General features: G+C 35.8%; 1 protein-coding gene across 6 annotated transcripts in view; it reads left to right on the forward strand.

Moving 5' to 3' along the window:
• The window catches only part of MIB1 (MIB E3 ubiquitin protein ligase 1), a 77,401-nt gene that overhangs the window by 13,502 nt on the left and 47,386 nt on the right, over nucleotides 1-16,513 (forward strand). For all 6 annotated transcript variants that reach the window (XR_013773849.1, XM_079302723.1, XM_079302724.1 and 3 more), the window contains exons 4-10: nucleotides 564-668; nucleotides 7,994-8,060; nucleotides 8,826-9,030; nucleotides 10,464-10,647; nucleotides 10,986-11,130; nucleotides 12,263-12,396; nucleotides 13,394-13,501. Coding sequence is in view for 5 of the 6 variants with exons in the window: in XM_079302723.1 (XP_079158849.1) it covers nucleotides 564-668; nucleotides 7,994-8,060; nucleotides 8,826-9,030; nucleotides 10,464-10,647; nucleotides 10,986-11,130; nucleotides 12,263-12,396; nucleotides 13,394-13,501 (948 nt within the window). In the remaining variant the exon portion in view is untranslated. The remainder of the gene's footprint in view (nucleotides 1-563; nucleotides 669-7,993; nucleotides 8,061-8,825; nucleotides 9,031-10,463; nucleotides 10,648-10,985; nucleotides 11,131-12,262; nucleotides 12,397-13,393; nucleotides 13,502-16,513) is intronic.

The raw sequence follows: 16,513 nt of genomic DNA on the forward strand, positions 1-16,513 counted from the left end.
AAATATGACTGAAAGCAAATTCTGGAAACTGATTTTTTTTTTCCCTTTTTTAAATAATTAAGGTGTTTTCAGAATTTGGTGCATGGCCTCCTGATTTCAGGAGTGTCAGGGACATTTTCACTCTCCTTTTGTATTGTTGTTAAACATATTGGCTCTGGAAATAAAACTTTCTCTTAACATAGTGCATAGCCACCAGGCTAATGCAAGTTAAACCAGACATACTGAAGCAATTATTATAGTTTTCATCCTGTTTTTCTTAGTTAAATGCTGCTTCTGATAAGAACATATCAAAACACTTCAGATTTTGTTCTCTGCTTGTGTAGTTAGATAACCTACAAGTACACAAAAGCAGAATAGACCTACAAAGCATGTATTCAGACTGCTGTCTTAACACACCTAGGCAACACTTGCATCAAACAGAAAACAGCTTCAGAACAAATTTTACCAAGTTTAGTAAAACTGCAATATCATTAATTATTTTGAAGACATGAGTAAATTTTGAGGTTCAAATTGTGCTTCTGAGTCTTTGCTCTAGAAACCATTTTCTTATTTTCACTGAATAGGTAACTGAAATCCAAGATTGGAGTGCGTCGAGTCCACATAGCGCAGCATATGTTCTTTGGGACAATGGGGCTAAAAACCTTTACAGAGTTGGCTTTGAGGGCATGGTGAGTATAAAAGAATACAAAGGGTAAATAAAATGCATGATGGGGGGAAGGGCAGTAAGAATAACTTGTGCTTTATGGTCCTGCCTTTGTAATATGCTTTGTCAGTTTGCATGCTAGTAGTCAGGTCATTGTGAATCCAGCTGTAAGGGTCATGCATATGTATTAGTAAGAAAGTCTGATCTGGGAATTATTGAATGTGAGTAACTACAAGTTAAGAGCTGCTTTCTGCCATAGTAAATATTTGCATCACAAACATTTATTTTTCTGTACTACTATTGTGTTTAAATTAAAATTCAGAAAAGACTGGCAAGCGTAGTAACAAACATTTTAAAAAAGCCTGTTCTTCAACTCCTGAACTCTTCAGTTCACTTGGAATTTTGCTGCAATTACTGCAAGATTTGCAGTTTTTAAATTACTGTCAACACTCAGAATGCTATTGAGAGCAATTTTCTTTTTGCCAATGGAAAGGTGTTGAATTAAATTACAACCTTAATTTGTTTTATCGCTAAGTTTTTCTGTTTCCTTTTGAAGCTTCTCCAGCAACAACTTCAGCTTTAGAGAGAAAATGGGTCAGACTCTAGCTTAAGTGCCTTCTGTTGCTGAGTTTTCTTATCCTAATGTGGGTCAAGGAAAGGTTACTTTGATTATCAGCTACTTAAAACATCTTAATTAGCATTTTCTCTGCATGTTTTTTGTTGGAATGTGCAGAAGAAAACCATATTAATTTAACAATGAAGTGTCATCTTGTCAGATGTGTCACAGTAATAAAATGTTAAACAATTACCAGCTACTTTTTTGAATGTAAATTATTTGACCTTATAGCCTCACTTAAAGTTTATTTTTATACTTAAAATAATTGCTACTTCTGCTGTAAATACATATTTAATGTTACATTTAAAAAGAGTAAACTAATTTAATGCAGGTCAGCTTTTCTGATACATTAAGATCCTAGGGCTAAAATATGAGTCGGTATTAAATTATGTGCTTCATGGTGTTCCCTAGTTTTCAAGAAAATTTCCAATATACTGGCAAAAATGAATGTATGTTGCATTTTGTAGTATAACATTAAATCAATATTTGGTGTCTTCCCTCTTGCGATACATGGAAAAGTAACAGTTACAGAATCTAGATAGAATGAGATACAGATCAACTGTTTTTTTTGTTGTTGTGGTTGTTATGACTTCAGTTGCTATGTTAAAATTTTTGGACTACACAGTAGAAGTGCTGTGGAACCATTGAAGATTCCTTCTGGCCTCAGGAAAAGAGTGTATTTGAGAAGTTATATTCTGCTTTGAAATAGTCATTCCCTTAATAAAAAAAATATTATTTTAAAATTAACTACATTTTGTTAATAAAATTTTGCCACCTCTGGAAGTGCTAAATATTTCTAGAAAACTTCATTAAGTACTGCAACTGTAAATTTGAAGGGGTGTCCGTGACCCTTCACACAAGTTTTGTAGAAATAGAAATATTTGGTCAATTGAAAAAAAAAAAAAAAAGCCTATTAAACTGTGTGAGACTATGTATATAGATGTTGTATTTAGGATAATAGAGAAAAAAAAATGTACATGTGGATGTACAGAAAGGATAATTTGAGGCTGTGTAAGTAGAGCTTACCTGATTGTCATCCATTCCTACACTAATTTTTTCTTTTGTGTTTTCATCAAATGCAATTTGCACTTCAGAGTGGATTCTTGGATATCTGTGAGACTCATTTCAATGTAATGCTTAATTTTATAACTGATGATAAAATTTATCTGTTAAGTGTACAATTCATTACTACTATTTATGTGCTGTTATGTAAAGCTGAGACTGTCAGAAAGTTCACATAAAGTTGGGGAAAACTTGTTTGGTGTTTGGAAATTGGTTTAAAAGGTCCAGAGAATGAGGAATCAACAATACTCATTAGTGCATACCCATGTAAATACAGCTGGGAAAAGACCCTGACTTGCAAATGGATAACACTTGACTCATGCTAATGGAGCCGATTAAAGAAACACAGCTCATTATTATAAGTCAGTGTTTTTGTTTGATAGCTGATAGGCTGCATCTGGTCCTCAAAATTAATCTATCTGGCCTGCCAGCTTTGGAGAGATGAGGTTTGGCTGGTGGGGCAGCAGGTGCTGGCTGAAAACATACATTTATTTCTGGTCAGATACTTGGAGGTTTTATTTGTGTTTGCTGTGTTTACATATGAAGTGGCTGAGAAGTGCATCTTGCCTTTTTATTTATTTATTTTTTTTTTTTCTTGTGAAGTGTGACATTTAAATCTGGGAGTTTCTTTTGCTACAGGCCACAAATTCTCAAATTTAAATCTGTTTTTGATTCTGTTAGTTCAGATAAAATGTATGCTACATCCTTAGTAAGAATTAACTACTATTGGCTTATATGGTTTGTTGTACTACTCACATTTCTTACCTTTATGTATTTGGAGTCCTGAGCCAAACTGAGCTTTTAACCACATAACCTGCTTTAGAAATGTGTGAACATATCCTTTTGCAATAAAGAGAGGTTGTATGGAATTAAAAAGTTAATGAGAAGATGGTGATTTTGCTTTTGGGGCTTTTTATTTCTTCTTATCACATGAGCTGTGGATGTAAGACTTCCCTTGGTTTTCAGTGGAAAATAGTTCCCTCCACAGGAGTTTCTGAAGTAAATTTTATTCTTTAGGAGTCTTTTTTGTCAGAATTTCTTTGCTCTGTATCACTTGCCATTTTTTTGCTGCAATTAGACTCTCTTTGTTTCGCTTTATGGGGGATTGTGCTTTCATCTGTGTATCCTCTGAAAGAAGTATCTGTTGTTATCATCCATCATTGTCACAGTGATCTGTAATTCATCTGTGTTGGTGTACTTTTTTTCACAAATTCCAAATAGTGAGTGTGTAAGGGAAGTTGAGATTGCCTGCCTCTAGGTGATGAATAATTTTTGTCTGTTCAACAACTTTTACTTGGATTACTCATGAAGTTATTCTTTGAAATTGTTCTAGAGGATTTTAAGAATTGCTTGCTACCACTTTTTTTTTTTTTTTTTTTTATAAAAGCAAGGTAAATGTCTTGATTTACTAGGCATTGTATGTGATTGTTACAAAATATACAACAATATGCCTTGCACTGTAGTTAAAACTGTCAGATCAGTAACGTCAGTCAAATTTTCAGTTCTCTGGTCATTTGTCTTCTCACCACAACAAGGAAAATAAGATATTTAGGAAGGAACAACAAGAATATTTTCTTAGTTTAGTGTCTTTCTGTTTCTTCTAGGTGCAGACCATAGTTGTTCTAAAAAACAAAATCAAGAATTTTTGGCCACTTTTATGCAAGCAACAGGTGTTTTTAATACATTACCTGTGCTGTAAGTTAGATGTCAGTAAGAAAATTAGTTTGTCAGTTGTTTTTGAATCCAGAGAGGAAGAAGATATTTATCTTTAACTTGTGCATTTATTTGCATTTGTCAGCAGACTTTGTTTTGCTTCTTTTTGATGTAGTCTCTCTTCTTTTCTCCTGCAGTCTCAATGGAGTCAAGTTTTTAATCTTTCTGTGTTACAAAGAAAAATATTTCCATTAAGCTGAAATGTATCTACTGATCATTTTCCAATTTTATTTATAGTATTAACTGACAAGGAAGACTGTGTCTTCCTTTTAAAATAAAAGTTACTTATGCAAAGCTTTTTCCTTTATACAAAACTGTTATTGTTTCTGTGCCTCCCCCCTCTTTGTCACTTCAGTCACTTTCTCTACCATCTTCTACTTTCTCCATTTATTACTTCACTTTTCTCAGCTTCTTGAAACTGAGAAAGATTTGTGTTCATGAAATTTGAAACATGGTATTTCTTATAAACTTTTAGCTAAAACTTATGGATTTATCCAGTCTCATGTTGCCTTAATCTGGTGAAAAAGCAGCATGCACTGAATTTTTACCATTTGCCTCTGAAGGGCTGATTTCCTTGCCAAAAGCTCTTGTGAGTTTAAAGGCTTAAAGTGACCTTTAGTGTGTGTATTCATTACTACCTTGAACAACTGCAACTGTGGCACTATTCCTTGTAATGTATCTGTAAGATCAGTATTAATTTCTCCCCTGATATTTGGTGCTGATGTTAAATGCTGTGTCAGTGCATCTGAATCAAACGTTTCTCTTTTTCTCAGCAGCACAGCTAGTTTTCTTATCAAGTCTGTAGACTGCCTGGATTTGATGGATGGCATTCCATATGGATTGGAATAACTTAATAGTTATTTCTGTACTCAGTTGCTCTTTCAGCTTTGTTTTCCTCCTCAAGGTTGGGGATAATGGTGCTTTTATACTATCTGCCAGCACAGCTGACCTTGCTCTACATTTTCTCATTCTCTGGAGTTTTATGAAGATGACATTGCTGCTGTTTATTTCCATTTGTATAATTGGATGGTATGTCAAAGTAAAGTGTTACATTTACTGCATTTCCCATTTCACTGGGCAAGTCGTGATCTCTATGTAATACAGTCGCATACTGCTGGAATGCAGATTTTTAGGAAGTTAAAGTGTGGATGCTGGAAGACCAAAGTTCTTCATTGTAGGCAAAAAGCATTACTACCCGTTGCTCATGTGCATCAGCTGTTACTTCTGACCTGCAAGTTGTGCTGTGCAATTTCTGATTCCCATGCTTTTGCTTGATTTGTCATTGATTGCCTGCTTAACTGGGCTTCCTATCTCTAATTGTACACAAATTTTACAAAATCTACAGGTTATTATTCCTGAAAGAATCCTACTTGGGGTTTATGAAACTATTTCTCCATCAAGTCATTGTAGAAAAGTTGATTTGTTAGTCTCTACCATGTATTTACATTACACCCAGCCTCACAGTTGTTACTTCTTTTTCTGATGGTGTCACTGTGAGTCTAAAACTTGTATTCTAACATCCTTTGTTTTGGTACTTTCTCTTTTACACTTGCACGTCTCATCTCCAAACAATCTGCTCCAAACAATTTTGATTGATTTTGAAGCCTCAGGGTGACTCATAAGTTTTAGAAATCCCAGTGGGGTTCTCTGAAGTTCTCAAAGCCTGATGCTTCCAGGCTCCATCCATGAGTGTTTTTGCACCATGTGCACTAGGGGGGCCTCTTGCCATGCAGTCCTCAGAGTAGGGTTACCAGGAGCTTACCATCATCCCTGATTTTTTACTTAAATTACTTGAGCAGAAGAAAGCTTGTTTTCCTTTTCTGAGACACATAACAGCCCAGTACTAGAAGGACAATTGTAGTTACTTGACTTTTGTGGAACTGAAATATGACTGAATACAGTTTTCTGCCTTAAAACTCCAGAATCTTGAGGTTGGTTATATTTTAAGGCATTTGCTGGCCTTTATCATGTTGGTAGCACTTTTCTTAGTAGTGCTATTTGCCAGGTTGCCAAAGGCCTCTGCTTATACACGGTGTATAAGTTTGTTTTGTACTACTTGAATATGTCAGTGTCTTATCTTTCTGTGTGTTTTGGGTCCTCCTTTATTTTGTTAAAGGCTTCTGGAAAAGAAGAAAAAAAGACATGTTCCCTTGCTTTTCTGTTACAGTTAGATCAGATTCTTGTTTTATTCTTTAGCAATGTAACATTGACTACATCATGTAGGAAAGGAAGACAGTTGTGAAGCTGAGGTTGGACACCAAGCTACCACTTAGTTTTTCAACCAAGCATATAATTATATTCTAGAAATAAACTGTGTGCAGGCAGGGTAAAATACAAATGCAGGTTTCTGAGTTTGTTTTCTTTTCTATAAAATTTAGGATATTGTAACAGGCTTCCTAGTAATGTCAGCTGCAAAACAGTAATTAGCCGCCTTTTAATAAACATTTTGTTTTTTCTGCTAGGTTTTAGTCGTCAATCTGCTCAGTGCATTAACACTTCCTGTAGCACAGGCAGTCTTTCACCCTGGTTTTGCCTGGCAGGGAGGAGGGCTTTTGGTCTCTCCTGCACTCTGTTCTTGGTGTTCTGAAGAATGTGACAGCAGCTCCTGCATGTGCACCCCATCCTCATCTCCTTCCCAGACAGCTGGTTGTTGTCTGACAGGGAGGGCTTGTATTCAGTGGGTGAGTCCCAGTGCTCCAGGGCACATTGAAGGATCCCTGGTTGCGGGGATGAATGAGTTTGCCATCTGGGATGGTCCGTGCGGCCCCTTTGTCTGCGGCCGCGCTAAACCCAGCACCTGCCCGCCGGGTGGCAGCATCCTGTCACAGCCTTCTGCTGCCGTGCTGAGCGAGCTCATTCTCTGCTTTCTCAGGGGATTTGAAGAGCTGCTCCAACCTCATTGTTTTCCTCTGGCTGTCTTCATCATTTTTCCAAAGTGGCGGCACATTCTTCCTAGATCAGGACATAGACTGAGTTTTGTATTGTTTCTGACTGCTTATCAGTTGCCACGGATGTTATTGTGCTCATCAGAGCCTTGATCATTTGGAAGAGTTCAGAGTTTTCATTTTAATCCTATTGCAGGAGGACAGTCTGTCAATAAATCTCGGGCATGGGTAAAAGAATTGTTCAAGTATTTGCTTGGCTGTGTTAATTATATCAGTACCACCACCTGTCCCCTACTTCCTCCCCCATGCCATAGAATATTCTGATACATTTTGCAGTTTCTGATCCCCTTCCCAACTTATTTCACATACAAAAATGTCCTTTGTTTAGTGAGAATTGTTTCATAAGGAGCAATGGCAAATGATAGCTATTTGGAATTAAGCATTACAGAGGAAAAAAGAACATAAAGGAAAGGAGAATTATAGAAAATCCTCTCACTTTGTGAATAGGAGTTTATAACCACACTTGAAATTTCTTTCTCTTAATATGAAACAGTTTTATGAAGGATGAGCTTTAGAACCTTCCTCTTTGAAAAGAACATTTTTAGCTCAGTGTAGTATTTTGTTGACTCTTTTGAAGTAATACCCTTCTGTATATTCTTAATTGAAAAGTTTTCATTTTATAGAACCTGAGTGACAAGTTTTCTTCAAGTTAAACATGAATCTGTCAAAAAGTGCTGAGAAGAGTGGGCAGCACTGGCAGGCATTAAATAATGCTTCCTTGCTTGTGTTCACAGAATTCTTTTTTAAAAGGAAAAATAACTTAATAGAACATTGCAAACGTGCTTTGTGTTAATTCCTGTCTTTGAACTAAAAATTCTCATCCTTTGTAACCTCTTATATTTGTAAAGGTTAATAAAGTCTTGAGAATGTCAAGGCTGAGATTTTGTGCATCATGGGTTATGTTTTTTGTATACATAATTTTCAGCCTTTCTTAATTAAATATTTCAGTTCTAGTTTCACTGAACTGGAGACTCGGTCACTGAGGACTAAAGTTGTCTCAATCTCTCTCTGTAGTCTGACCTGAAATGTGTCCAAGATGCAAAAGGAGGCTCTTTCTATAGAGACCACTGTCCTGTGTTAGGTAAGTTGAAGGTGAAGTAAATTCATGTTGATTTGTATTAATTATACTCACTTTGGATTTCCTTTTCCATTTTAAATGTCATTTAAAAAGGACTGTCCTTACTGGTGAGATGTGAAGAGTAACATTTCTATGCACTAATGATAAATTGTGATGCTTTTCTAAATTGTATTTGGTATCATTGTGCCAAGGGGATGGCAAGGGAGCCTTTGAATTTTCATCAAGTTATAAATTGTGTGTCCTGTGCACTATATTTCGGATAAGCCAAATATAACTGTTCATATTTACAGAACTGGCTTAAATATTAAGAGATCTAATAAATCCAACTCCTTGCACAAAAGCGCTGTTGTTTTATTGATTCCCGGGCTTTTATATGTCCAGATGTCTAACACCATATGATAACTTTTAAGATCCCAGCTAGAGCCTATGGTGGAACTTGTTGCAAGTATTTAACATTTGCCAGTGTCATTGGTATATGCCTTGAAAACTCAACAAGAAACACACAATTCTGTTGCCAGGGGTTCCAAAGTGTTTTTTATCTGTTGGACACTACAGTTGCAAAGACATTGGTGTGGTGTCACCATTCCTGGAAGTGTTGAAAACATATAGATACTTGGAACATGTTGGTGATGCTAGGTTGGTGGTTGGACTTGAAAATCTAAAGATATTTTCCAACCTTAACAATTCTATAAGCCTCAGAAATGAACTTCCATTCTTTAAATTGCTTGGAAAATGGTGATACAAGTTTTTTTTCTTACTCCCTTTCAGGTGAGCAAAATGGTAACAGAAACCCTGGTGGGCTGCAAATAGGTGACCTTGTAAACATTGACCTGGACTTGGAAATTGTGCAGTCTTTGCAGCATGGTCACGGAGGATGGACTGATGGCATGTTTGAAACTTTAACAACAACCGGAACGGTTTGCGGCATCGATGAGGACCATGACATTGTAGTACAATATCCAAGTGGCAACAGGTTTGTTCTGTAACCTTCCTTCATCATTGCTTCTCACAAACTTCCCTTGCCTTCAGTGCTTGTGATTACTTGAAGCTTTCTCTTCTCCTTTTGTGTCCTTCGAGATGTGTAATGAGGACTTACCTTTGAGGACTTACCTTTGAGGATGCTTTAGCAGGAGAAGGAATTTTCCTGCCTCTCTCACTTGGTGGGTGAAAATTTGAGTCCAAAATAAGAAATTTAAGTTCTGGACTATCTAATTTACAAAATGTAGTACTTTAGGCAGTAACTTCCTTTTTAATTAAAAACTGTCTCTTGGTTTCAAGAGATAAGGTAATAGTAATTCATTGTGGGTTTTCAGGAAAATAGTTTGAGAGGACATGTGGCAAACTTTAGGGGGATCTTGTCTAAACTAGAGTTACCTTGGCATAATCCATATCTAGTCTTTTATTATTCAAAGGAATGTTAGTTTATGTAAACAAAGACCAATAATAGGAAATACTGGGGAAGCTGAAACCACTCTCTACAAGCAGTTTAGGTTTGAATTTTGCTTAGCTGCATCTTTGCAAACAAGACTCAAATCCATCTCCACAGTGGGGTTTGAATCTGATATGACCACATGGTTTTCTGTTCTCTTGCTCTCAAGTATTTGGCTTATCTTTAAAAAGTAGCTGGTGAATGGAATGTAATTTCAGTTGTACATGGAGTTTGACCTGTTCAGTTTGTCTAGAAAGAATTGATAGTATATTTTTCATTCAGAATTTCCCTCAAGATACTGTTTGTTAATATTGCAAAGTAATCAGAACAAAGCTGTTTTCCCAGCTAAAGGGATGCAAGTGGCTTTTCTTCCAGCAGTCATGTCAACAGAGTCAGTGACAGGAGCTGCTTTGTCTTGTGGTCTCCTCCATGACTCAACAGCAAAATGCCTCTGAATCAGTAAAATTTATACCACCAGTAGGATAGTTTGAATGAAAATTGAGGTATGTCCATTTAATTGAAAAAGACTGTTATATATATATATTATTGCATCTTTTGACCTGAGGGGAGGGGCCAAAATTCTGTGTTCTTCCCATGTTGTTTGCTGACAGTTCAGTCCTTGTGAGACAACTTGGATCTGCTGCTTTTCAACCAGTTATTTCCTGTCCCTGGAAAAATAAAGCAACTGTGTAGATACTTTCAAGACTTTTGCACTATTGTCAACTTGCTTCCCCTTAGACAGGATATTTCTTAATTGCCTTTACAAATGTTTCTCTCTGAAGATTATCCTTGAAATTAATTAATGAGCCACAGGCAGGTTTAAGAACAAAAAATTGAAAACAGCAAACATGGTATCCATAGTATCCAGTTGCAGAAAGTTTGTAGGCATACAAACTGAAACTTACCCAACAGGTAATTTTTAAACATGTATTTTGCTTTGTATGTTTAATATCTACTTTAAATGATTCATTGTTTAGGTGGACATTTAATCCAGCTGTTCTCACCAAGGCCAACGTTGTCCGAAGTGGAGATGCTGCACAAGGTGCAGAAGGAGGTACCTCTCAGTTCCAAGTGGGTGACCTTGTTCAAGTGTGCTATGACCTGGAGCGAATCAAGCTTCTCCAGAGAGGTCATGGAGAGTGGGCAGAGGCAATGCTTCCAGTGAGTAGCTGTGTGTGTGCATTCATAGAATGGCAAAACTCGTACAGTATTTCTAGTTGTTATTGGTAATACACTAATAATTATACCAATACCACCTCCTGGAGGCTGCAGGAGTCTTAAAGGAATTTTCTTCTAAGTTTTCATCAAATGCAGTGTAATACTTACACAGATGTAGCAATCTGCTTAGCCTAATGGAACCTTTCTAAAGGTGGTAATGATTGTACTCTTAAACAATAGACTTCCTAAAATGTATGTAATCTTAAAAATAAAATGTTTAGAAATCAGAATTTTGCCTTCAATGAAATCTTTATTTGCCTTTGATGTTTTCTTTTATTCAGACTTTAGGTAAAGTTGGTCGGGTTCAGCAGATCTATTCAGACAGTGACTTAAAGGTAGAGGTTTGTGGGACATCCTGGACCTATAATCCAGCAGCTGTCTCAAAGGTGGCATCAGCAGGATCTGCTATAAGTAATGCATCTGGTGGTAAGTTTGAAGAATAACCAGTAATATGTGGATGGCAAGTAATTGTGTTAATTTAAAAAGTGTTATTAGGTACTGGTACATTGTTTGTATGCAAGGTTAATAATGGACTTGGAGTTTAGGTAATTGAAGTTGTACTTTAGAGATAGGAAAAAAGCTTGCAGTCAAATATCAAGATGTTATATTGATCAGGTGCTTCTGTTTGGTCACAGTGCAGGTGTGTCTTTGGAGGGCCACTCTAAAGAGTTCAAAATTATTGGAAGGGACATTGGATTAAAACAGGAACCAAGGCATGAGGGGAGTGTCACTGGCAGTAACAAGCAACCTCCTTGTTTAATGGGTAGTTTAAGATAGCAGGCACAGGCAAGGGATCTGTTGCAGGTGGTTATTTATTATTACTCAGGATATTTATTTCTTTAAAATTTCTGTCTTAAAATTTAGTCAGACATCCTGTGAGTAGTTATAGTGGGATTTTTTGGTGTCTATGTAAGCACACTTCAGTTTTGTTGAACTTGCTGTCATTCATATAATAACAAAGCAGAAAGACTGTCCAGCATGTTTTGTATTCTGTTGGCAGTTTCACAGATCAATTGAAACTAGAATTTTTCCTTTTTTTAGTCATAGCTAGTTATTCTTTCCTCTTCACATATTTGCTTTAATGCCAAGAAAACTTTCTACATAGTTTTCTAGATTTTTTCCTAAGGAGGCATAGATACAGTGAGTTTTCTCAATAAAGAGCTGAGTACAGTGGCCATAAAACTATCTAGAAGAGTAATACAACTTAGTGTTTCAAATCCCAGAAGACAGTCTATACCTGATGTTAGAAAGTCTGTTATAGCAGTACCTAAGTTAATGCTTTTACCTTGTCCTACCCTGTTGTGTTTTGCAAAAGAAAAGCTATTTGTGGTTCAACCATCTTTGTTCTGAAATGTCTAATGTGGCAGTCTCCACTGTTTAAAGGGTTCTGGGCTGCACTGCTTATTTCAAACTCAGTAATTTTACAGCTGCTGTTTTATGGTAGTTTGTGTATTACTATGTACATTGCCTTAGAAACACAACAAATGTAGCTGGTTTTTTTTCTATTCTTGTGTAATTAGAATTGTCATCTTAGTTGTCCTTTGATTAATGTTTACAGAGAGATTGTCCCAGCTATTGAAAAAATTATTTGAAACCCAAGAATCTGGAGATCTCAATGAAGAATTGGTTAAAGCTGCTGCCAATGGAGATGTTGCTAAAGTGGAAGATTTGCTAAAGAGGCCAGACGTAGATGTGAGTGTTCTCTCTTGGGAGTATCTCTTTTGGGGGTCCTCTAGTGCTAAAGGAAGTGCAGCTGTTCTGAATACTCCTTGCCAGTCAGTAGTGTGTCTTCTTAGAAGTTGTACAGCTAGTTCCAGTGTCTCTTTTCCCATTTGTTGTCCTATGAAATGTGTGTGGGCTGTGTGAACACAGAGCTGCCTTGCTGGACAGATTTTTGTATTCTTTTGTCTGCCATGAATTCAGATACTTTTCAACCTCCGACTGCCAGAGTTGGTGCAGAGAACCAAGCATTCACAATTACTGAAGGGTCTTCAAATTCTTTTTTCAAGGGGGATAGGAGGGTAGATTTTTCAGGATGTTTTTGCTGTTGTTGTGAATTTGTTTTGTTTTATTAACTCACAGGGTTGATTATTTAATGTTTTCTCTGTCAGATTCATTTTGCCAACATGTCTAGTACTGAAAAGTCTAAAACAGAATGCTTATTAATTGTAGGAGTTTGTTTTAGGGAACATATTTTAAAGTTACAGTCTTAATACAGCAGCAGTGGTGCTTGCAGTTAAGTGTCTGAACTTCTTCTGTTCTGAGCACTGATTTGTAGCTTAAGATTTTTACAAAACATGGGTTTTTGTTCAGACTCTCTCCAGTTGTTGCCATAAATTTGGCAAGGAAGTTATATGCACCATAGAGCAGAGGACAGGTATAAATTCTGAGACTTGTTCTCAAAAATCTTGCCTTTACAGGAGTCACCAAAAGATGAATTTTTAAAATCCAAATATCATTTATGTCTTAATGTTTTTTATAAATCTATTTCTTCCTCTTTTCTTCAGTCTAGCTAATGCAGAAATGAAATAAGAAGACCTAGGAGATCTATATATGCTAAGAAATCATCTTGAAATTGTTCATTTGATTCTGTGTTACATGTGCTACTGCTTTAAGTTTTCTACTGCTAAACAGCCTCACAAGTGTTCGTGTGTGTCTTGAAACTCACCTGGGAGTGTTGGCATTCCAGGTGAACGGGCAATGTGCTGGACACACAGCTATGCAAGCTGCAAGCCAGAACGGCCATGTCGACATTTTGAAGTTGCTTCTGAAACAGAACGTGGATGTAGAAGCAGAGGTAACCTAAAAATTTCAAAATATGCTTTTTGTGTCCTTAAACTTTGTTACATGCATGACAATTCTACTTGACTCGCCTTCTTTTTAAGTACCAGAGTGTGAAAACTTGCTTTTGTTGCTGTGATGTGTACCCAAAATAGACTCCTACTAGCAATATTATAAAGGGTAAATATCTAACTCTTTAACACTTCTTATTGAATGAAATGTAGCAACATAATAGAGCTATGTTAGCCACTGTGCAATGAAACACCTTCTTTCTTTGCTTTGGTTTCATTTCAACAGTAGAATACAATGGGAACTCTGCCTGTGGCATTGAGGGAAAAAGATGTCAGATGCTGCCTCTCCAACTATAGATGCTTGCCATGAAAATTCAGTTAGGAGAAATCTTTCAATTCTTAACTAAAACAAGTTTAAGCAGAAAGTAATATCTTTGGGTAGAAACTGCCAGCTCTGCATCCAGTTTTTCAGTTGCCTTTTTTTTAAACTTCACTGAAAACAGAAGCGTGTCTCTTGTTTATGTTTTTTTTTTAATAATTGTTCATGAGAATTATCTGCTAGCAGACTGTGATATTTGCATTTTGAATTGATTTTTTACTCAGTTATTTACACAGAAATGCACTGATATTGCAACCATTTCTCATTTTGTGAGGCACAAAAAGAATCTGCCAAATTTGATTTATTAAGAATAAAAACTGAAGCTTAGTGAAATGCTGAGAAATCACTTGTGCACCCAGTTGTTATTTGCATAATAGAAAAATAACTTCACAAGCTTGGGCATTTAGCATTATGTTGTATTTGATATACAGAAGTTATAGAACATTAAGATATTAATGAGGCAGTGTAATTCTTGGAATTCAAGTTATATTTGCAGATACACCATTAATACCTAAAGTTTTCATGCTAGATTCTAAAGATGGCTTAGATTGATGCAATACATACTTGCTATGCTCTGATTTCTCTGAAGTAACTTTGTTAGAAGTAGTGCTTTCACTGCAGTACAAAACAAATACTGGTAAAATTAGACTAAACTGCTTTTAATATGTACTGTGGTCTTCAGAGCTGCCATGTTAATCAAGTGGTGGACTGAAGGGAGGCTTAGAAGCATTGAAGAGGTAGGTAGAAGCACTACTTGCACAGTTTTAATAAATACACCTGGCAATCTGCTAGCATTAGAATTGTGAAGTTTCATGTTTGCTCAAGCTTCAGAAGCACCATCCCACTAACATAAAAAAATTGTCAGGGATTTTACTTGTCTTTTAAAGCCATCTTCACATAACTGTTGTTTTAGTGAAGATGGTATTCCCACTTGATTATATAATTGCCTTGGTTATTATAATATTAATAATTTTCATAATATTATTAGATTAGTATTTATATTTTTCAGGCTTTAAAAAATTTAAGCTGTTAATCATTATGTATGTATATATATATATAATGTTTATAAATGTAATTGTTTATAAGATGCAAGTATTCCTCAGAGCCATGCCATTAAGCAGAGAGCAAAAATGTAGTCCATTTACTTCACTGTTGTGGTCTGAGACATGGAAGCATTGGATAAAAATCCATACTTTTCCTTGCTTTATAACTAAGTTGGATATTTTTACACTTACAGTCATTACTGCAGAGTATGTATGTGCATGATGACATTTTCTGGGAATATCCTTACTGTTGTCTCCTGTGTTTCTAAGACATGTCTACATTACATGTCTTGATGTAGACTTCAAGTGGCCTCTGTTTAATCAGAGAACAATTATTGACATAGTTCAAAAAGCCTTATGTAGATACTGCATAGTAAAAATATGTAACCTTCTAGACTGCAGACATTATTGGTTGTCAGTTATTATATAAACAGTACTGACTATATATATATATATATATATATATCTATGACAATAGTATAATGTTGGCCTGTATAGAAATGTAGTGCTTTTAATATTTAGATTTATAGCTATATGTAAGTCTTAAGGACAGATGATTTACTAGTTGCTAGCTTTTTTTAGATGAATTGTTGCTGTTGGGTAGGATTTAGTTCCTGAGATGATTTGTTTTGATGCTGAGCTATAAAAAGGCCTGCATGATCTTGGACCTCTGCTTATTAAAGTAAAATTTCTATACATTAAGGCTTAATAAAATCAGGCAGTTGTGTCTCAGAATTGAAATATGGTAAAACTAAAACATTCAATAATTATAGAAGGTTTAATCCATAAATATATTGGTGTACTTTTCAGACTGCAAGGATGAAATGACAAATTACCATGCTTCTGTGAAACCAAGTGCACTGTAAATAGAACTCTTCTAGCAGTTTAGGACTACTGGCACACTCTTGATTAGGTTTGCCTCATAGTGATCCTTTTTATAGAGAAGGATCCCTTTCTGATCCTTTCCCCTTCCAAATGGGCAAGCTTTGGCTTCTTTTGGCTGTTCATTCATGTTAGATGAGCTTGAGAAGGAATCCTGTGATCTAAGAAGGCAAATTGGTAGTGTGAGTTTATTTGGAGGGAATAAAAGAGCTTTTCCAAAGCTGCTGAAACTGCTATTTAGTGCCCTGACTATCTTGAAAACCGTATCAGTATTTTCAAAAAGGTACATTAGATAATTCAGGGGTAGGTCTTCCTCCACCATTTGAAATGCTGTACCTAGTCTCATTGTGCAAATACATTTTATGGTAAGAACTATTAATTTTTGCATTGGTTTAAAATATACTAGAAATGTGTTACATATGATAAAAATACTTTTGAAATATGTTGCTGAAGAATCAAATTGATGAGAAACTTAAGTCAACTCAGGAGAGGCAGTGAGCCCTTGATCAGTCATGATTTTATTTTACAATTTTCAGTGTTTCTCTGTTTTCAAAATTGAACCTACAAATGCATGGTTATATTAAATTACGCACAAATACTCAGAAATTAGCTTATGAAAGTTAATTCATCATGTATAACTTCCATTTTATTTCTTTTGTATGCTGTCATTAATGCTGAAATCACTTGATTGATATTTTAAAATGTTTCGTGTT

This window comes from Erithacus rubecula, assembly GCF_903797595.1.
Source record: "Erithacus rubecula genome assembly, chromosome: 3".
NCBI lineage: Eukaryota > Metazoa > Chordata > Aves > Passeriformes > Muscicapidae > Erithacus > Erithacus rubecula.